This window comes from Schistocerca piceifrons, chromosome 7 (genome assembly GCF_021461385.2).
Source record: "Schistocerca piceifrons isolate TAMUIC-IGC-003096 chromosome 7, iqSchPice1.1, whole genome shotgun sequence".
In the NCBI taxonomy this organism is placed as follows: domain Eukaryota; kingdom Metazoa; phylum Arthropoda; class Insecta; order Orthoptera; family Acrididae; genus Schistocerca; species Schistocerca piceifrons.
Window position 1 is genome coordinate 477,711,247 of NC_060144.1, and position 22,223 is coordinate 477,733,469.

The following is a 22,223-nucleotide window of genomic DNA, read 5'->3' on the forward strand; positions in this document are numbered from 1 at the left end:
GCATTTCCCCAATGTTACCTCCACGTTCTTTTCGTGAGATTTAAGTAGGAGGAAGAGAAATTGGGTTTACACTGTGAAGCCGTTGTTTCGTTATGCGATTGTTTTTCGTCAATTTGAAACTTGATTGTTGCAAACAGTTATTTGCATGTTGTTAAGAGCTCGTGTTAGCCATTTTAAAGGCTAAAAAGAATAGAGCATCAAGTGGAGAAAAATAACACTTCCGAAAGTTTTTACTCTTCTATCGGATGGAGCAGAGGAAACGCATGTATTTTAAACTGCCAATACTCCGAGATGAGTGGGGGTGTTGACCTTGTGCGATCCTTGGCAGACAGCTCAGACAATGCTGTTTCAGTCGCTGTGGAGCATTTGAGTGCAGAGTACCGTGTGTTCGCGGTCGAGCAGTTCTTTAGAAACAATGATTCTGTAGTCACAGATCAACGTTTTTTTCATCAAAAGTTTAATGTCGGATGTCAAGATGCAGTCCCAGATCGAGACAGTATACTCCGATAGGTTGCAACATTTAGAAGTACTAGATCTGTGATGGAATAGAAACCACCCGGTCTTCCCCACTCGGTCAGAACTCCAGAAAACGCAGAGAGAACGAGACCAGCAGTTCTTGCTGTCGGAAGCGATCGGTAAGCTACGGGCTGTACCGCTGGATATGTCACGTCGTTCACTTCATCGCATCTTACATGATGATCTCAAAGTTCACCTGTACAAAATAGTGATTGCCCAGCAGCTAAGTGAAACGGATTTTGAGCTGTGCAGAGAATTTTGTGGCATTATGGGTGCTTTTCTTATGGAAGATGCAGATGTTCCAGTATTTTTGAGTGATGAAGAAAATTTTTATCTGGATGGTTGTTGTTATGTACAGAATTGTCGGTACAGTTGGTTCACAACAATTGCAGCTAAACGACACAGGAACTGGCACAAATTACAGAATTCACCACACAGCCATTGTGCGCCACTTGTATTCGTGGGTAAGGTGCAAATACTGGGTAAATGGGTACCATACTTAAGCGACTCCTGCAAAAATTAGCAGTTAACCATGTGTTCGTCTTTGCGGCCAGTTATCGTTTTGCTTGTCATAAGTACACATCGTTCCTTGGGAACATTGTTACTGGTTGTGGGGCCAGGTATGTGAACTTATGACACACTGTTGCTATTGAAAACAAAAAGGCATGTTAAACCATTGTTGTTAAAAACGCAATAACTTATGCAGCAACCCAATATATCAGCTGACTCTTCTAGTAACGTTTCAAACCCTCTTGCGTTTCTCATTGGAGCTAGATGGGGACCCCCATGATGGTTACACGGTTACTAAACGAATCTCTGACGGAATGCGACGCTCTTCTTTGAAGCTTCTCTATTTTCCTCTATAAATATAGCATAATAAGGATACCAGATTGAAAAGGAAGAAGGAAGATTAAGGTTTTGAAGTTCTGTCGGCAACAAGGTCATTAGGGACAGAGCATAAACGCGAATAAGTTCCTTTCAAAGGAACCGCCGCGCAATTTTCCTTGAGCTATTTAAGGAAAACTCGGAAAAGCTAAATCTGAATGGTGGGACTCGGATTTGAAGTCGACCTCCTGAATGTGTGTGCAGTGTGTAGTCACTGCGCAACCTCGCTCGTTGATGACAGACTGAAGAGCTATACTGAAGTATCGATTTAACGAGGATTTAGAGCTACTTCATACACGGGTCAGGGGTGTACTCAATCGATGGATCACATATGCGCGACCACATCGAAAAGCACAGATGGAGTTCTTGGAAGAAGAGGATATTCGGCGAATTGACTGGCCTGCTCCTTCCCCGACTTAAACAGCATGGAGTATGTGTGGACCGCTTTGGAGAGACGTGTCACAGCACTTCCACATGCGGCAACGACCGTCCAGTAGTTGTCAAGTCGCACTGGTGGAGAAATGGAACCACAAGATCACCTCACCAACGTGATAATCACACATCCTATTAAAAACCATGTCCCGCCTTTTGTAATGTCTAGGGAGTCATGACAAATCGCGATGACTTCAGTGTAATTATTGTCTTTGAATAAAAGTGTGATTTGCATTTGTCTCTTTGCGTATTACTTTCAGTTGCCTTTGGTAGTATACTGTAGCAGTTCTTGGAGTTATGTTTCTTGACAGACACATGATGTGAAAGCTATTCCCGTCCTTAAGTTTTGCTTACCAGTGTATGATCGTCAGTAAGAGGCATTTTCAGAAGGGAAAGAAATGCCATGCGACAGAAATGAAGTCGGCAGTACAGAAGCACAAAGGTGTGAAGCGCGGCGCGTGCTCACCGTCGCCGAAAAAGACGCTGATGTTCTCCTTGGTGGTGACGCGCACCAGGTCGTACTGGGCCAGCTCGACGCCCTCCGCCACGACGCTGGAGCTGCCGCCCAGCCAGCGGTACACCAAGTCCGACGACCGGTAGCCGTCTGCAACACACGTACAGCCCGCCCTCACCGTCACAGCCCACCAAGAGGCCCGGGCCTGCAGCCTGGGCTAGCACAGGCGTCTGCAGCGTGCCAGTCAGACAGCAGGATATTTACCTCAAACGTAAACTTATTCAGAGTACAACATAAATTAGTTGGCATCTGACGATTAAAGTACAACGTTGCGACGTTCTCACAACAGACCAGCGTCTTCAGGTAGATTCCGTAGGAATAGAAAAACTCTTTAAATCCTCGCGTACAAAAATCTGAAATTCACAGATCTATTCTGCCTGTAATGGGTACCTGTTTATGATGTACCACATTGGTGTAGAGGGAGTCGAGACGAACAGTTTGATCTAGGGTACTTCTTGGGAAATCAACACAAACTCGCCTACAGAACCCACGTACACTGAGGTGACAAAAATAATTTTATAGCGATATACACATAGAGATGGCGGTAGTATCGCGTACAAAAGGTATAAAAGGGTAGTTCATTGGGGAGCTGTCTCTCCACCCCCAGCCCATTGCCGTGCCTCCATGTCAACACCCTCCGCCTCCTTTCCCAACGCAACTTCCACCATCTACCCCTCCCGGATGATGAGCTTCGCCCTGACATCTACCCTTCCTACCAACTCTAACCCCATCTTCCTCCTGCCACCTCCTCAGGGCTCCCTCTCCTCCCCCTCCCGTCTCTTAAGCAGCTTTCCCCTCCTACACCCCCTCCCTCTCCCGTGCTCCCCTTCAGTGTCTCTGCACTCCCTCCTGCCTTGTCTTCCCTCTTCATCTCCTGCCCCACCTGACTCCTGCCTCTTGGTGCATCCCCTGACGCCCCTACTCTTTTAATCCCGCCCCCTCCCCTGCTGCCCCTTGCTCTCCCCTCCTTTTCCATCCTCGCAGGCCTCCTCCTCGGCAGGTCCCACCTGGCAGTTTTATTCTTCATTGTGTGTGCTCCAAGTAGGTTTAAAGTGTGTTGTTCTGGATTGTTTTCAATACTGTGACCAACTTTTAACCTGTGTGTGTGACTTCAGTGTCTTTTTTGTGTTCTATGACTCGCCAACTGTGTTTTTTAACTTTATGTCGACTTTTTTAATTGTCCCCCCATGAACGTCTCCCTGTCCGTGTATTTTTGCCTCCATTATCTCCGCTTACTCTGTTTTATGTCCCCCTTTTTTATTGCCTTATATGTAACATTTTATTCTTGTATTAGTTGTCATGTCACTCGGTTGAAGAGCGGCAGATAATGCCGCTGACAGCCATCCCCTGTCCATATGGGCAGGGGAATGAAACCACAATAAAGGAGAAAAAGGGAGCTGTCAGTTATACTCAGCTGATTCATAAGAAAAAGTTTCCGACGTGTTTATAGCCGCACGACAGGAATTAACAGACTTTGAATGCGGAATGGTGGTTCGAGCTAGACACATGGGACCCTCCATTTCGGAAATCATTAGGGAATTCAGTATTCCGAGATCCACAGTGTCGAGAGTGTGTCGAGAAAATCACATTTCAGGCTTTATCTCTCACCACGGACAACACAGTGGCCGACGGCTTTCACTTAACGATCGAAAACAGCGGCGTTTATGGAGAGTTCTCGGTGCTAACAGACAAGCAACACTGCGTGAAATAACCGCAGAAATCAATGTGGTACATGAAACGAACGCATCCGTTAGGACAGTGAGGCGAAGTTTGGCGTTAACGGGCTATAGCAGCAAACGACCGACTTAAGTATCTTTGCTAACAGCACGACGTCACCTGCAGCGCCTCTTCTGCGCTCTTGGCCATATCGGTTGGATCCTTGACGACTGGAAAACCATGGCCTGGTCAGCGGAGGCCCGATTTCAAAATGCAAGATCTGATGATACGGTTCGAATGTGGCGCACCCAAGCTGTCAAAAAAATGGTTCAAATGGCTGGCTCTAAGCACTATGGGACTTAACATCTGAGGTCATCAGTTCCCTAGATTTAGAACTACTTAAACCTAACTAATCTAAGGACATTACACACATCCAGGCCCGAGGCAGGATTCGAACCTGCGAATTTAGCAGCAGCGTGGTTTCGGACTGAAGCGCCTAGAACCGCTCGGCCACAGCGGCCGGCCCCAAGTTGTCAACGAGGCACTGTGCAAGCTACGACTTCCGGCAAAAACGTATCCCAGTATACAATTAATTCACATTATATTCCCCAAAAAACAGGTCTTATTCATTTATTTCTCTGGGACCAATAGTCTTCACGCAGACAGGGAGAGAATACCGAAAATTTCGTGCATCATGCATGTGGAGTAATTTAGTTGGTTTTTGTAGGCCAATTTGTAGTGGTTTCTCGACCTGATAGATCTCACGTGTCTCGTATCAAATTGTTCGTCTCTACTTCCTCTACACCACTGTAGTACATTGTTAATAATTATCGTTCACGCTGTATAGTGTCTACGCATGGGAAAAATTTTAATTTTAATCAGAGCCAAAGTTACGTTCTTTCTTGGTACAAATGACTTTTTGCGTCCATGAAAGTTTCGTACTTGAGAAATGGCAGGCACATTGCTTAGCACAGCAGAAGTAGCAACATACTGGGAACGAACTGACAGTGGCACGCTTCCACTGGTGTACTCCTGGCAAGAACAGTCCAGCCTGCTCGCTGTTCAATGCCAACTAATGTAAACAGGAGTATGGACCCCTTATGTCTCATCACACTTTCATTCAGAAGTGGCGTTTTGCGAATTCAGTTATGAAAGAGTCTTCCATGATACGCAACGAGTCGAGTTATGCAGCAGCAGGCATCAGCTGCCTTTACTGGCTACCTCTATAAACTGTACTAACAACAGATTATGACTAGTGCTAGTCTACTCATTATTATGAGAATTACTTCTAAAGTTCCATTCTCGGACTCAAACCCTTGCATGTCAGTCCGCAGCTCGTGGTCGTGCGGTAGCGTTGTCTCTTCCCACGCCCGGGTTCCCGGGTTCGATTCCCGGCGGGGGCAGGGATTTTCTCTGCCTTGTGATGACTGGGTGTTGTGTGCTGTCCTTAGGTTAGTTAGGTTTAAGTAGTTCTAAGTTCTAGGGGACTGATGACCATAGATGTTAAGTCCCATAGCGCTCAGAGCCATTTGAACCTTGCATGTCACCGGCAACACTCTTGCTGAGGGAAGTTTCAAAAAAATGTTATTGGATGTTAAGATCCATCGGTCAGTGACAACACAACTCCAATTCGTCTGTTGCCAGGATGAGAGGATACTCATGGGAAAATTGGTGAGACATGAAACTTGGGTTATACAGCGCGTGAGACCACAGAACGCTCGCTTTCATTCAAAAGACCACTGAAAACTGATGAAAGCTTTCCGGAGACTATTCAACAGTGTGCCTACTGTGGCAGCATTTGGAATGGAACATCTATAATAGTTTGTTTTATCAGTTTTGTCTCAAGTACTCTGAGCCTTCCCGGTCCAGGCTTGTAAATATAATTGTGTTGGCCTCATCCCTTCTTTCTCCATATGTCCAAAGTATTCTACCAAACGCTGAAAAAATGATCACTTTTGCACTTTGCAAAAGAGTCCTGTTGTCTGTGGCAATGTGAAACGGGTTGCGTAATAGGTCATCTTTACTGCTTTTAGCCCAACAAATTTGATGGATGGGTATATACTTTAGCAATTGCTTTAGGAACCTTTGAAATATTGCTGGGGTGCCTACTACGCTAAACGGCTATGCAAATGGTACTGGTAAATACCTACCTCTGCAGCCGAAGCCCTTCTTAAGGCATATCCAATACTTTTACGAAATTTGTAGTGCTCATAGACGGATATGAATGTAAGACATTATTATAACTTAGACTGTCTGAAACAAGGTTTCAGTAAGAACTGACATTACTTTATGAATGTGGAGAACGGCAGGACAGCAGGACAGTTTTTGCTGTCGGTGAAATTGAGCGCCACTGAATAGTAATGTAGTGTGAAAAACCACTCACAGCTTCCAATGACCAACGGGCAAGCTTGCGAGTCCAGTGGGAACTTGCGAAGATGCATGGGACATCGAGCCTGGATTGTCAGCCTGCAAACATACAAAAAACAAGCATGAGTTTCGTTCCACAGGTACACAAATGAAAGCTAATGCCATCTGCAATGAAGAAAGACATTGTCTGATCTGAGGACTATCGGTATCACAGGTCAGGACCGGTTATCCTATAAAACATACCAACCGACCCAGACGGTGGCTTTCTTCACTACCGTAACAGATGGTCACGGTTCACTGAGACATTACGTCTTCAGTTGATTAATTGTACCTTTCAGTAAAAAATCGAGATTTGTTTTCTACGTGTTGTCACGGTCGCGGCTGCCTAAAAGAGTTCGCTACTTCTGAAGAGGCACTTTTTAGGTTAGTGGCTCAGTTAACTGATACAACAAGCGCATCTGGAATTGAGGGCTCCTGCGTACAACAACGGCCGTCCTCCAAAAAATGAGTCCATTATCTTACCACAATAGCTCCTCCACATATTGTTTCTCACTGATTTCCTGAAATTACTTAAATCAAATGCTGGGATATTTCCTTTGAAGCGGACGCGGCTAAATTTCTTCTCCATAGTTTCCTAATACGAGACAGTGCTGCGCCTCTGATGACCATATCGTCGACGGGACGCTAAATCCTAATCTTCTTTCCTTATTCTTTCCACTAGTGTGCAGAAGAAAGTCTTGATGAGAAGCAATTCTTTCAGAAATCTGCTATGTCTGTCAAACATTATACTTCGATGGACAGATGATCAAAGAGAGTTGTATCTGTGCATCTCGCCACTATCTGTACAAAAGTCTAATTAGTTATGCGGTAGTGAAAATTACTTTTATATCCAACGATGTGCTTGGAAATATCTATTTTAGTCTTAAACTCAAATGGATAGTTTAAACATTTCATCTTCAAAACTACCATGAAGCTATTACTAGTGTCCCCAACAACCAAAACAGAAGGTCCCTCACATTAACTACATTCTTTTCTTTTTTGTGTGAATACTTTTTGCCGATGTGAGGGATTACCCCAAAATATTATTCCACAGGGTATGAACGACGTAAAAAAGTAATAAGTGCTTATTAAAAGATTATTATTTTTCCAAAAATTTGCTTTTATTCTTAAAGTAGTTTAAACTTCCCATCAGGGTTATAAAAGGCTCAAAAAACATTTTCAACCACCTACATATCTGCGAACCTGTGAAGAGAACCCGATACAGCTGATCCAGGTTTTCATTGCAGGTGTTGCTTTCTCACATTACAGGTGCATCACTGTGATGAGGAGTTTGTAATATTTTTTTGTGACAGACAACTAGAGACCAAATTCATTGTGTGGAGACGGTTACATTGTCTAGATTGACAGAGCTATCCCAGTTGCCTCGATAAAGGTAAAGCAGTTCTGCTGCAACCTCCTTGGGGTGTCCACAAACTGTCATTTGTAGGCAGCCATCACCAGCTGCTGGTGCTGACCATAGGCGACCACTTCATTGTTTAGTGTCTTACCATAACATTTGAATGTTGGAATGAAGTCGCAATTGTGTACCAGGATTCTGTGAGTAACTTCCCGTGTTGACTACCCTTCTTGCCATGAAATGACAATGAGCATATGATCCAAGTTTGAGCATTGTTGAGAGACTTATCAGTGTATAGCGTGTGCAGAACGCCGTGGCCACTAGATGGCAGACAGGGCACGTGTGGAGTGAGCAGTAGTGGTGGGGGGTATGGGCAGGCGCTGTAGGGGAAATGCCGAACGCTAGAGGGGAAGTGCCATTCTAAAATTTTCTGTAAATATTATGTGGAGGCCCACACCCACATTTGCATGGTGGCTATTCAAAAGATCTACTGTCACCTCTGCTTTGATTAGTATCTAAAAGGAATTTCGCTGAAAATGCAGCGATTTGTTTTCGTCTGACTTTTTAACCATTTGTAACTTTCAGAGTGGCGAATTTTTAGTAAAGCCTACAGATTTCTCTGGTTCCCATGTTAAAATTTGCTTCTTTTGCTAAAACACAGCGGAGTTTACGCATCCACACATTGCTAACATATTGTGCAGATGCAGTTGCAAAAGAATTCTGAAAAAGCGGTCCAATAAGTTTATTACGTGAGGAACTGAGGCACAATAAGGTCAGTAGCTTATGAAAAAGCACATTCTCGATACAAAATAAACGCGTAATGTCTTCACTTATGTCGTTCCTAAATCCACAGCAATTCTCGTTTCACCAGTTATCAACAGCGCTTAAAAATTGCATTCTTTCATCGAACAAGTCTGTAGTTAGAGCAATAACATGGTAGATAATTAAGTTTTGCATAACAACCGCATCACAAAATACTCTCCTCTTTGCCAAAATCTCGATATCTCAAACCGTTTATGAAGTATGAAAAATGTTGTGGATATTTCAATCTGGCTTTATCACTGACGCGGCGTGATCACAAGTGAGTGAGCTATGTCAGACCAATTTTCTCGAGATTTGTGGCAGATAGAGATCTCCAGCCAAATCTAAGAAAAAATTCAATATTAGCTAAATTTCATACACTGCAACATATTATGTAATATGCACCATAAGCAAAATCATAGCAACCTCTATTTTTCATTACAAACTTTTTCGAATTTCGCGCAGTGTCTTACTTCCACATAAATATCACAATAACTACGAACATTAACAAAATCGTGGGCACGTCATCACGAACCTGACGTATGAAACCATAATTAAAGCAAATTTTTTTTTACCAAATAGTTTCTGTAAAATTGCACGGCGTGCACCTCGATTCTGTCATCGCCGACTGGCCGAAACGTTTCAGATGCTGTTGGCCTCTCATTCTGAACAAACGAATGAACTCTCCCAGAGCTTTGGACGAAAATTAGTCACTGCACATCGGTCACTGTATTCTGTGCAGGCTATACATAATCCGCATTATCCCGTTTGTCATTGGAAACAGAGGGTGCTATACCGAAGTGCACCGAGAATGCCGGTTTACTTTTACATTCACTATCTGTTTTCTGTGGCCAAAATAGCATGAGAAAGACGTTTCCAATTCAAGAAGATGAACAATGCAAAACATCTGCATGGAGCAGAACTTTCTCTTAACATACTAGTTGAAGAACTACAGTATCTGATCAAAAGGATCCAGGCACCTATTAGTGGGCGTTAATGTGGGGTGTGCCACTCCTTCGCTTTTATGCCAGCTTAAAGTCTGCTGGGGACACTTTCACTGAGGTGTCTGAATGTCTGTAAAGGAATGGCAGCCAATTCTTTCCAAATATCCGAAGTCAGAGAAGGCAGTGACCTCGGATGCTGTGGTCTGGAGAGAAGCTGATGCTCTTACTCAAACCAAAGACGTTCCATTCAGATCAAGTCAGGATTCTGGACAGGCCAGTCCACTTCTGCAATATTATTGCCTACAAATTATTGCCTTTAGACGGAACTATATGAGAGGGTGCAGTATACTGCTTATACAAACAATCATCATCTCCAAAGTGTCCCTCTTCCGTACTGCTATATGCAGTAGACAATACCCTAAAATGTCTTCACAGGCTTCTGCATTTAGCGTCTCCTTAATAAAGGGACCACAGCCTAACCACGAAACACACGCCTATGCCATAACACCTCCTCCCCGTACTTCACTATAGGCAGTACACATGATGGCGGATAATGTTCTCCAGGCGTTCGCCAAATCCAACTCCTTCTAATGGATTGCTACAGGGTATAGAGTACTTCGTCATTCCAAACACTCATTTTCAGTCATCCACTGTCCAGTGCCGTCACTCTTTGCTCCACCTAAAGTGTTGCTTAGCACTGACTACAGAAACTTGTGACTAATGAGGAGCTGCTCGACCACTGTACCTGTTCTTTTTAAATCATCACTCACAGTCGTTGTGCTATCTGGACTGCCGGTAGTACTTTGGAACTCACGAGTGATTCCTTCCGCTGGCGTCATGTGATTTTTTTTACAACCACTGTCCACAATGCTCGACGGTCCCCGTCCGACAGTATGTGAGATCTACGTAGCCTCGGTTTCGCTGTGGATGGTCCTTCGCGTTTCCACTTCACAATCATATTTCCAACACTCGTCTGGGCCGTTTCAGAAAAGCTGAAATTCCCTGGTGGATTATCTCAGGTTGCATCCAATGAATAGTCAATGTACGATGTCACTGAGCTCTCCTAACCAACCTTTTCTGGGTCTGCAGCTTCCCTGCCGACAACACAATATACTTCGCCTCCTTTTACACTTGCTGATCCGCCTCTCGTAAGATCTGATGGCCAGTTTCGCATTACATAGGGGTATGCGGATACTTTTGATCAGACAGTGCATTCATTCACACAGCTTACGCCGTAGCAGTGAGAGTACCACAGACGACGAGTACAGCGGCTGACCTCATGGAGTAGGTGAGGAGACCGTCGTGCCGCAGCCGGAGGAACTTGTTGGGCACGCTGATGCGGTGCAGGTGCGACTTCTTGCCGTTGAGGAAGAACGTGTCCGGCTTCCAGACGCGGTCCAGGAACAGCCAGGACAGCGAGAACTCGTCCAGGCCCGGGAAGTCGAACGTGAGCCGGCGGTCCGTCCACGTCTGCCGGAAGTAGCAGTCCAGCGTGTAGTGCTGCAACACCGTGAGCACGCCCTGCTGAGCCTAAGGCCAGCCATGTTCTGTGCAAATCGACCGCGTCACGCGGCGCTACTGTGGCAGTGTGCGCACTGCCCATAAACACATATAGGGTGACAGGTGTGAGGCCACTGGCGTCAGCAGAAATTTTTATCCGAGCGCGGGTAATTTCTTTTACAATATGCCTCTTTCAATATGATTCATTAGGCGAGCTTCAGAACGTGTGATGTCCGAAGGATTAAATTTGAAAAACGTATTTTACCTCAAATGATTCATAGTTATGCACATAGCATTTCTAAAGTAGATTATTTTCATACCTAAACAATAAGCATATTTCGTTAGTAAATGTGAAGTGTATATTTTAATATTGTTAATATGGGTGCCACTTGTTTGATTCTACCTTTTTTCTAGCCCCATCCAGCATCTTTAGGGGTTGGGATGCTATGCTGCATAAGGTAACGTTAGGCTTAGAGAATGTCCGTATAGCCTTTGCTTCGACACTCCGCCTCCCTGTGCAACTTACCAGCAATAGGCACGGATCTTTCGTCAAGCGAGAGGTTGTACATAATAGTTAACTACGAAGCTGTTATGTCAGCATACTCCGAAAGGGACTGACATATATCTGCACCGGAGTTCTTGCCTTTATTAAATTATTTAAGCGGCTTTGCTAGATCGAGGATATCTACTTCTAATAACTTACTCGTATTGGCAGTTCTTGATTCGAGTTATGGAATATTTACTTCGTCTTCGTCGGTGAAGAAATTCCGGAAATCGTATTTAGTAACTCTGCTTTACTGCCACTGTCGACGTTAGCATTACCATCGCCACTGCGCAGTGAAGCTATTGTTTGTGTCTTGCCACTGGTGTAAGTAACATACGGCCAGGGACTCCTAGGATTTTCTATCAGATTTCGAGTTTCGGTGTGGAATTTGTTAACAGCTTTTCGCATTGAAGTTGGTGCTAAATTTCGTGCGTTCCTTTAAGTTCGGTACGTTTTTTTCGTTGCTTCTCCAACATTGTTCTGACTTGTTTTACCTATTTAGTGTTCCATGGGGGGGGGGGGGGGGGGGGGTTGGATTTAGTACCGATATTATTAATTTATTTCGTACAATTCTCTCAACTGCCGTCGGTACTATATTTTTGAAGTTAAGCTACATTTGGCCTAAACTTTCAGAGCTAGTTTGGAAGGAATGGAGGCTGTTTCTGTGGTATCGATAGCAACGATGCCACGGAATAGTTTGTCAAGTTGGCGCTACGAGAGACACAGACGACAGCGCCCTCTAGCCGGTGCTGTCGAGGTCTACGAGCTCCGCGGCTGCTTTAGCCCACTGGATCAGGTGCAGCCAGCAACGACACCTCGCTTCAAAAATGTGAATGTGAATGTGATTTTACTGTATCTGATTGGCGATGGTACAGTAATACATTACGATCGTTACTGCCTCATTTGTGGACTCGAGAGAAGTTTAAGAGAGCGAGAGGTCTAGAAGGGAAAAATGAAATCGGGGCGAAAGAAGCATTCAATGAATTGTTTTGGGACGAGTATGAAATTGAGGGGTGGATCGAACAGGATATGTGTACACTGGAGATGGAAGAGGAGGAACGAGACATAGAGAATGATTTATTGAGAGAACAGTGTTTAGAGCGAAAAGAAATGATTAATGTTCAGCTTATCATTGAAATCAAATTAAATGACGGGAAAGTAGACGCACTGCTCGATTCTGTAAGTAATGTATTGGCAGTGTTGGAAGGTTTTGTATATAGGATAAAGAATAAGATATTAGTATTACTACCTGTAAATAGTGTAAAAATTAAAACAGCTGTTGGCGGTTTAAGTAAGACAATAAGGCAAGAAGTGCTCTTGGAATTCAAGTGCACGGAGAATCATTTTAGTATAGGATGCTTTGTAGTGAATGGACTTGTAAAAGATTTGGTGCTAGGAACAGATTTCTCACGTAAATATAAAACTTCGCTGAACTGCGTGAGAAAGTGGTTGGATTTTGAAATTAAAGGTGAAAAAAGAAAAGTAAAATTTAAGAATCTTTTGATGGGGGACAAACAGATTGCGCACACCATAATTAAACATATTTGGATTGAAGATAACAACATGTGTGACAAGTTTGGAGGGGTAATTTGCTATGATTTATTTCAGGATTTATTGTAACTTGTTTACTGCTTTGTCACATAAGGATTTTTTTTTGGCACAACGGCTGTGCAATTACAAAGAGATAGTTTAGACGCACATTTGGGTGCGAGGAAGTCGGAGAACTCGATTATTTGGTGAATGATATCAAGTCAAAAATCAGTGCACAGTATGCCCGCGAATTTTAAACCGTCTGACGCGACTGGAAGCTCGAGAGTTTTTTCAAAGAATCGTAAGTTTGATTATACACTCTTGCTCATAAATTAAGGATAATGCTGATACATGATGAAGCAACGCTCTGATGGGCGGTTTGCGGGTTTAAATCACCTCGGGGCATGACCATGCGGTGCATTTGACCTGCGGTCGTCGCACACTGGCATGGCAGCAGTCCACATGTGGTGTCACCGCCAGACACCACACTTGCTAGGTGGTAGCTTTTAAATCGGCCGCGGTCCATTAGTACATGTCGGACCCGCGTGTCGCCACTGTCAGTAATCACAGACCGAGCGCCACCACACGGCAGGTCTCGAGAGACTTACTAGCACTCGCCCCAGTTGTACGGACGACTTTGCTAGCGACTACACGGACGGAGACTCTCTCATTTGCCGAGAATATAGATAGCATAGGCTTCAGCTAAGTCAATGGCTACGACCTAGCAAGGCGCCATTATTAACATTGCATGTATCTACAGAGTCTCACTTGGCTCATCAAGAACGATGTATACAAATGATGGATTAAAGTTAAGTATTCCAGAAGCTACGTACTTTTCTTTATAGCATTCATTACGTATCCTGTTTCAGAGCTCACGCCAATCTGCATGAGCTTAACGCGTGCCTTTCGGCTACTTCCGAGTGGCGTGGCTGTCTTGCTACGCCACAACAGTTGACGACGAGCCAATAGAGTTTGTATTAATTTGCTAGTGTCATGGCTTCGCCACAATCTCCAGATGTACTGTCCGAGTTTTATCGCTTGCAGAATCAGCAGACGCAGGCGTTATTGGATGCCCTTGGACAGCTCGTCCAGGGTCAACGTGCAATGCAAAACGATGCGGCAGCCGCCGCTCTACCGCTCCCACAGTCTCAACATGCTGTTGCTCCCCAGTTTCGTCCGTATGATGCGGCGATGGAAACCTGGACGGAGTGGTCACGCCAATTTGGATTTCATCTCGCCGGCTACAGAAATCAAGGTCACGAGCGGCAGCCTCATTTATTGGCGTGTGTAGGGGTGCAGACGTACCGTGTGATAGTGAAATTATTTCCCCGACGCGACGTAGCAACTCTGTCCTACGACGAAATTTTGTCTGCATTAGATGCATATTTCAAAGAATCAGTTAATGTGGTTGCAAAAAGGTATACGTTCTTTCGTACAAAACGTACGGCCGGTCAAACTAATCGGGAGTGGGTTGCAACATTGCAAGGCCTTACTGGGGATTGTGCTTTTGAGTGTGAATGTGGACTCCCTTATTCAGATACAATGGTACGTGATGCAATTGCACAGAACGTTTCTGATGTTCATATACGGGAACAGATTTTGAAACTAGTCAATCCCTCCCTTCAACAAGTGATAGACATATTAGATAGGCAAGACACACTTGACTTTGCACAGGAATCATTTGAACCTTCGCCAGCCGTGTGTGACATTAACCGGCCCGCCGGGCGCGCTGCACGGAACGATAAACAGCCCTCGCGCTCGTCCGCGCAGCTGCCGCCTAGCTCTCCACGTGTGCCGCGTAAGCGGGCAAATGCAGTGAAATCATGCCCGCAGTGTGCGACTAGACATTCGCGTGAACATTGCCCGTCACGCCAAGCTATTTGTTTTTACTGTAATAGGAAAGGACATGTTCAAAGTGTTTGCCAGAGAAAGCTCCGATCGGCCGCTCACAACCATTCCAGGCCCTTTGCTTCACGCCGGAATCGAACCATGGACAATCAGGCTCGTGAACCTTCGCCCATGGACAGTCATGTAGTTAATTCCACTCCGCCCAGTGCCACTTTCTCTAACAGTGACTGTGTTCGTCCCACAAAAAGTGTGCGTCGACGTCGACGGAAATCCCGTCATGTCGCAAGTGCTTCTGTACCTGTATTAGTTCAAAATGCACGAGACAGTCGCTCTTGTCGTCGGCAGGACAATAAACTTTTTGTAGACTTGGACTTTGAAGGCAAAGTGATCCCATTCCAACTCGATACCGGAGCTGCAGTTTCGTTGATCAATCACGACACGTACAAACAACTGGGCAAACCTCCGTTGCGTGCCGCAACTGTTCAGCTCACTAGTTATTCAGGACAGCATATCCCTGTGTTAGGACACTGCAGTCTTCTTGCAACATACAAGGGACAAACAAAACTTGTGTCATTTTACGTTCTTCGTTCTTCTACTGCAGTGAACTTGTTTGGTTTAGATTTATTTCAATTGTTTAACATGTCTATAGTCAATCAGATACTATCAGTGAACGAGACTGTGCCTTCAGCCAGTGGTTCTCGTCTATGTGAAGAATTTGCAGACATTTTTGCACCGGGCCTTGGTTGCGCTAAGAACTATGAAGCACATTTGGAACTGAAAGTCAACGCGCAACCGAAATTTTTCAGAGCGCGCAATGTTCCCCACGCATTGCGTGATGGGGTCGCAAGAACATTACACGATTTAGAATCACAAGGTGTAATTGAACGTGTGCAGGCTTCTCTCTGGGCCTCACCATTAGTAATTTTGCCAAAACCTTTGGGAAAACTGAGACTTTGTGTGGACTTCAAGGCAACAGTGAATCCACAACTAGTGATTGCAACTTTTCCTTTACCCCACCCGGAAGATCTTTTTGATAAACTGTGCCCGGGTAAATACTTTTCGAAGTTGGACCTAGCAGATGCGTACTTGCAAATACTGGTGGACGCAGAATCCCAGCGCCCTTGGTGGTTAACACGCACCTTGGTTTGTACCGATTCAAAAGACTGTGATTCGGGTGTGCATCCACCCCTGCATTGTTTCAGCAATATTTACAAACTGTTTGTGCATCGGTCCCTACTGCTGCGAACTATCTGGACGATATTGTGATCTCCGGAAAGACAGCAGAAGAACATTTAGCAAATCTAAGAGCATTATTTCAGGTATTCCGACAAAATGGTCTTCGCTTGCGGAAGGACAAATGTTTTTTGCTCGTGACTTAACATATCTGGGACATGTCATCAATGCCCAAGGCATACATCCGAGTCCAGAGCACCTCCGTGCCATACACGACTTGCCTTCGCCGCAGAATTTGAAGCAGCTACAGAGTGTATTGGGAAAAATTAACTATTATCATAACTTTCTCCCGCATGCCTCTTCCATTTCAGCTCCGCTTCATCGCTTACACCGTAAAGGTGTTCCGTTTGTCTGGACGACGGAATGCGAACGCGCCTTTTGCCAGTTGAAATCGGCGTTGCTTTCTAATACTTGCCTTACGCCATTCGATCCCCAGAAACCCCTGTTGTTGATGGTAGATGCATCGGATTTCGGGATCGGTGCTGTGCTTGCGCACAAAGATGGATCGCATGATCGCCCTATTGCCTTTGCGTCAAAATTGCTCTCGTCTGCGCAAAGAAATTATTCACAGATAGAGAAAGAAGCTTTGGCTCTCGTATTTGGTGTTACTAAGTTCCATGATTTCTTGTATGGTCATCACTTTACCATCATCACGGACCACAAACCTTTGACATCGCTTTTTCATCCGAACAAGCCTGTACCCCCACGTACAGTGCAGAAATTCATTCGCTGGTCTCTTTTCCTCTCGCAGTACCGCTACGATATCTTGTATCGGTCCACTGCTAAGCACGGCAACGCTGATGCGTTGCCCGTTTGCCTGTTGCTGAGGATAAAGCATTCGATTCTTCCGAACTTGCTTGCATGTTCATTGATTCGGAAACCGATGACGTGGTCGAATCGTTTCCGATTGATTTTCGTCGTGTAGCTGCAGCCACAGCTGCTGACCCTGTCCTTGCTCCCGTTCTGCGTTTTGTTGCTACGCAATGGCCCTTGTCAGAGTCACGGATCGAGGATCCGTTGGTTCGCCGATTTTTTGCTCACAAGGAGAGACTTTTTGTACGACGTGGTGTTTTGTTGTTGCGTTCTGATAATGATCAGTCCAGAGTCGTGGTCCCACGTTCGTTACAGTCATCTGTCTTACGGCTTCTCCACCAAGGACATTGGGGTATAGTGCGTACGAAACAACTTGCTCGTCAGCACTGTACTTGGTTCGGAATTGATGCTGCGATTACGAATATGTGCTCTTCTCGCATGGCGTGTGCCGAACAACAACCCGCACCGCCGCGGAAATTCTTTGCATGGCCACAAGCTACTTCCCCTTGGCAACGCTTGCACATTGATTTTGCTGGCCCATTCTGGAATGCTCGATGGTTGGTTGTGGTCGATTCTTTCAGTAATTTTCCTTTTGTTGTCCGGTTGTCGTCCACGGCGTCATCTGCCACAATCCAAGCGTTGTCTGCTATCTTTTGCATTGAAGGCCTTCCACAGATTATTGTTTCCGACAATGGCCCACAATTCATGTCCACAGAATTTCAGTCATTCTGCACGGCCAATGGTATTCAACATCTGACATCCGCGCCCTTTTCGCCTCAGTCGAACGGTGCCGCTGAACGATTGGTCCGGACTTTCAAGTCGCAGATGTTGAAGTTGAAAGAGTCGCATTCTCGGGAGGACGCGTTGTTGCTCTTTTTGTCTTCGTATCGCTCTCAGCCCCGAGATGGTCGCTCGCCGGCTGAGTTGCTCCACGGTCGTCCTCATCGCACCTTGATGCCTTTGTTGCATTCGCCGCTTCAGGTTCCTGTGCAGCGGCAGCCTCCTGCTTTTGCTCCAGGCGACGTTGTATTCTATCGCAACTATCGAGGTTCACGGCGTTGGCTCGCAAGGGTATTCTTCGCTGCCTCGGCCGCGCGATGTATTTGGTTTTGGGGGCCTCTGGTGTGGTGCGTCGGCATCTCAATCAGCTGCGCCTCTGTCGTCGCACGGGTTCTGCCGCTCCCCGTCTGCTTTCAGCGACGGTGCCGTCGGGTCAGCGCCCTGGGGATCCATCTACTGGCTCGCCTCATCCCCAGGTGTTACCGACGCTGCCCTCCATTTTGCCCCATGGCGACGCGCCGCCGCCGCCGCCGCCGCCGCCGCCGCCTGTTCCCCGCCGACGCCGCCTGCAGTGGACGCGTCGCTGCAGCCGCCAAGCGCCTCCCTGGGTCACGCGCCGCCGATCGCTTCCCGTGACCAGCAGTCCTCCTCCATGGAACTCTTGCCCGCTCCGGACCACATGGCGTCTTCGCGCGTCGGGTACCCCGACGCGATGGAGGTCGACCCTTCGCCCCTCCTGGCTCTTTACGGGCGCATATACCGCATGTTGGCGTGCACCCTGGACAGGGTTTTCAGGCGTTTCCTAGCTCCCCTCAGACCGAATGGCAGGGTGCGGGTGGCACAGCCTAGCCTGTTGTTAGGCTCCCCACCTCGTCGCATACGTCAACATGGGGTCCTCTCCACGGCGGGCGGAAGCCTTATAACACGACCGTTCGCCGATTTGCGGGGAAGGAATGTGGTGTCACCGCCAGACACCACACTTGCTAGGTGGTAGCTTTTAAGTCGGCCGCGGTCCATTAGTACATGTCGGACCCGCGTGTCGCCACTGTCAGTGATCGCAGACCGAGCGCCACCACACGGCAGGTCTCGAGAGACTTACTAGCACTCGCCCCAGTTGTACGGACGACTTTGCTAGCGACTACACGGACGGAGACTCTCTCATTTGCCGAGAATATAGATAGCATAGGCTTCAGCTAAGTCAATGGCTAAGACCTAGCAAGGCGCCATTATTAACATTGCATGTATCTACAGAGTCTCACTTGTCTCATCAAGAACGATGTATACAAATGATGGATTAAAGTTAAGTATTCCAGAAGCTACGTACTTTTCTTTATAGCATTCATTACGTATTCTGTTTCAGAGCTCACGCCAATCTGCGTGAGCTTAACGCGTGCCTTTCGGCTACTTCCGAGTGGCGTGGCTGTCTTGCTACGCCACAACACCACATATGCAGAGGTGTGTTGGTGCATGTAGAGTACGGTGCAGCAAGTGTGCAGACGTTTTCAGACGTGCTAATGGTGACTGTGTGTTGAAAATGGCTCAAAGAACACATATTGATGACGTTATGAGGGGTAGAATACTAGCGCGACTGGAGGCTGGTCAAATACAGCAGGTCATAGCACGGGCTCTCCGTGTGCCCCAAAGTATGATCTCAAGATTATGGCAACGATTCCAGCAGACAGGAAACATGTCCAGGCGCTACAGTACGGGACGTCCACAGTGTACAACACCACAAGAAGACTGATATCTCACCATCAGTGCCCGCAGATGGCCACAGAGTACTGCAGGTAGCCTTCCTCGGGACCTTACCACAGCCAGTGGAACAGTTGTCTCCAGACACACAGTCTACAGACGTTTGAACAGACATGGTTTATTCGCCCAGAGACCTGCAAGGTGCATTCCACTGACCCCTGGTCACAGGAGAGCCCGTAAAGCCTGGTGTCAAGAACACAGTACATGGTCATTGGAACAGTGGTCCCAGGTTATGTTCATGGACGAGTCCAGGTATAGTCTGAACAGTGATTCTCGCCGGGTTTTCATCTGGTGTGAACCAGGAACCAGATACCAACCCCTTCTTGAAAGGGACCTGTATGGAGGTCGTGGTTTGATGGTGTGGGGTGGGATTATGATTGGTGCATGTACACCCTTGTATGTCTTTGACAGAGGAACTGTAACAGGTCAGGTGTATCAGGACGTCATTTTGCACCAGTATGTCCGTCTTTTCAGGGGGACGATAATGCATGGCCCCACCGAGCTGCCATCGTGGAGGAGTACCTTGAAACAGAAGATATCAGGCAAATGGAGTGGCCTGCCCGTTCTCCAGACCTAAGCCCCATAGAGCACATCTGGGATGCTCTCAGTCGACGTATCACTGCACGTCTTCAAACCCCTAGGACACTCCAGGAGCTCCGACAGGCACTGGTGCAAGAATGGGAGGCTATACCCTAGCAGCTGCTCGACCACCTGATCCAGATTATGCCAACCCGTTGTGTGGCCTGTGTACGTGTGCATGGAGATCATATCCATATTGATGTCTGGGTACATGCGCAGGAAACAGTGGCGTTTTGTAGCACATGTGCTTTGGGACGGTTTTCTCAACTTATCACCAATACCGTGGACTTGTGATCTGTGTCGTGTGTGTTCCCTATGCTATTAGCGCCAGTTTTGTGTAGTGCCACGTTATGTGACACCACATTCTGCAATTACCCTTAATTTATGGGCATGAGTGTATGTCCAATATATGACATACATACCCCTGCTAGTTTTCTATCCCACTCACTATGGTGACAAACTTTAAGATGATAAAATTACTTCCTTCTACACCAAAGAAAAACATAGGTTCTTTGTAATACACGCACAATATAGTTTTCTGGAGATGTATAAAGCCCACTGTTCACATTCGATTACGGTTCAGAAATCATACTATACTCATATCAGTGATATAAAATGATTATGAGCAACGGAAAATGCCTCTTACTAGGAAACAAACAAACGCATAGCAGTGGCGTGCTGCATTAACTCTGTAAAGAGGACAGCTGTCAAGCAAAGGTACACATAGGGTTTGCAGAACCTCACAAACAGCTGTCACTAACCAAGAATTACTGCAGTTAAGAAAATGAAGACTCGATGTATGTCCAGGGATGAGCAGGGAAAATGCAGAGTACTTCACATACATTTTCGTTTGTCTAGAGGAGGTGTGTTGAAATAGGTTTTCCGTCGGTGGACTCAATTGATAATCCATGTGTGGAAGTCCTCTGCTGATCATGGTCTGGAGACATTTGCTGTTAACTATTACACGTAGATATCGCACTAAGTCCACACATAGAACATGCAATTGTTACTAGTTGATCGCAGGTTAGATCACACAACTGATGTACCCCGAGAGAACAAAGGAAAAACACTGGTTAAATGCCTGATAAATTGCCCTGAGCAACAGCTCACTCTCTCTAGACTGCATTATTAGTCTACCATTAGATCCACACCTCGTTACAGGACCCTTTAAAATCGATCACTCCATCTACTTTCTATCATCCGTTAATGCAGATCCATGTCAGTTTAGAGGCAGGTGGTCCCTTTTTCCAAGAAAGCTTCAAAGACAACAGTCAAATTGCATTATCACTATTACCTCAATAGACAAACGTTAGTATGTTGTTAAAAAACCATGCAGCAACTGTTCTGAAGGTATTTGTTAGCTGATACCACATGGTTGTGATTGGTGGAGAGTACAGAGGGAGCAATATTGTAAATACTGTTTGTTAGGGGTTTAAAACGCCTAAACAGTTTTGCACAGGGTCAAACACGTAGTTGTATATTGCGGTCTCCTCCCACCCCACCCCACCCCCTCCCCGGCTGGGTAATACAACGCTCTTTAGCTAAGGACACTTCAGAAAAAACGGTAAGGTAGTTGCTGATAACTTTGGGGTCATGTCTAGGTTTGTGATCTGACATAGACAAATTTATTACTCTACGTTTTGTGGTTATCTACATTAAAGTTCTATTCCAGCCGTCTCATTGCTGTCGACCAAAAATTACTGTTTCCCTGGTTCCTGGCACTTCCATGTCAGCTTCTTCTCGTATTCCTCTTGCTGTCACATACTCATACCCAATTACAAGAATTTTCCTGCACCAAGCAGAAGACATGCAAGTACTCCCCTCATTCCCTTCAATCTACCTCACATTTTGGCGTATTTTCCCTCAGTTTACACTTATTTTCCGTCAATTCTCGCAATTTTATCGATTGTATGACACTTCTGCCCTTGCAATCATAACACCACTGCCTCGCCATGTATTCTAAAATTGCTTGTAAATGTAGTACAGTTGTCAACACCTAGTGCAAATGCACTATTTTTCTGGTCAGACAGTATAGTACAGCACTGTATTTGAATGCATCCAGTCACTTCCAACCACATATTCAACAGCTGCAGAGTATTTGCTCTGTTTCCTGTTTGTCTGCGTCTGCGCGTG

General features: G+C 45.9%; 1 protein-coding gene across 1 annotated transcript in view; it reads right to left on the reverse strand.

Annotated features, from left to right (window-relative positions):
• Positions 1–22,223, reverse strand: part of LOC124804983 (gamma-aminobutyric acid receptor subunit alpha-6-like) — a 139,138-nt gene that overhangs the window by 70,473 nt on the left and 46,442 nt on the right. The window contains exons 4-6 of the mRNA XM_047265374.1: positions 10,788–11,011; positions 6,387–6,469; positions 2,300–2,437 (exon numbers count right to left, since the gene is read on the reverse strand). Coding sequence (XP_047121330.1) covers positions 2,300–2,437; positions 6,387–6,469; positions 10,788–11,011 — 445 coding nt within the window. The remainder of the gene's footprint in view (positions 1–2,299; positions 2,438–6,386; positions 6,470–10,787; positions 11,012–22,223) is intronic.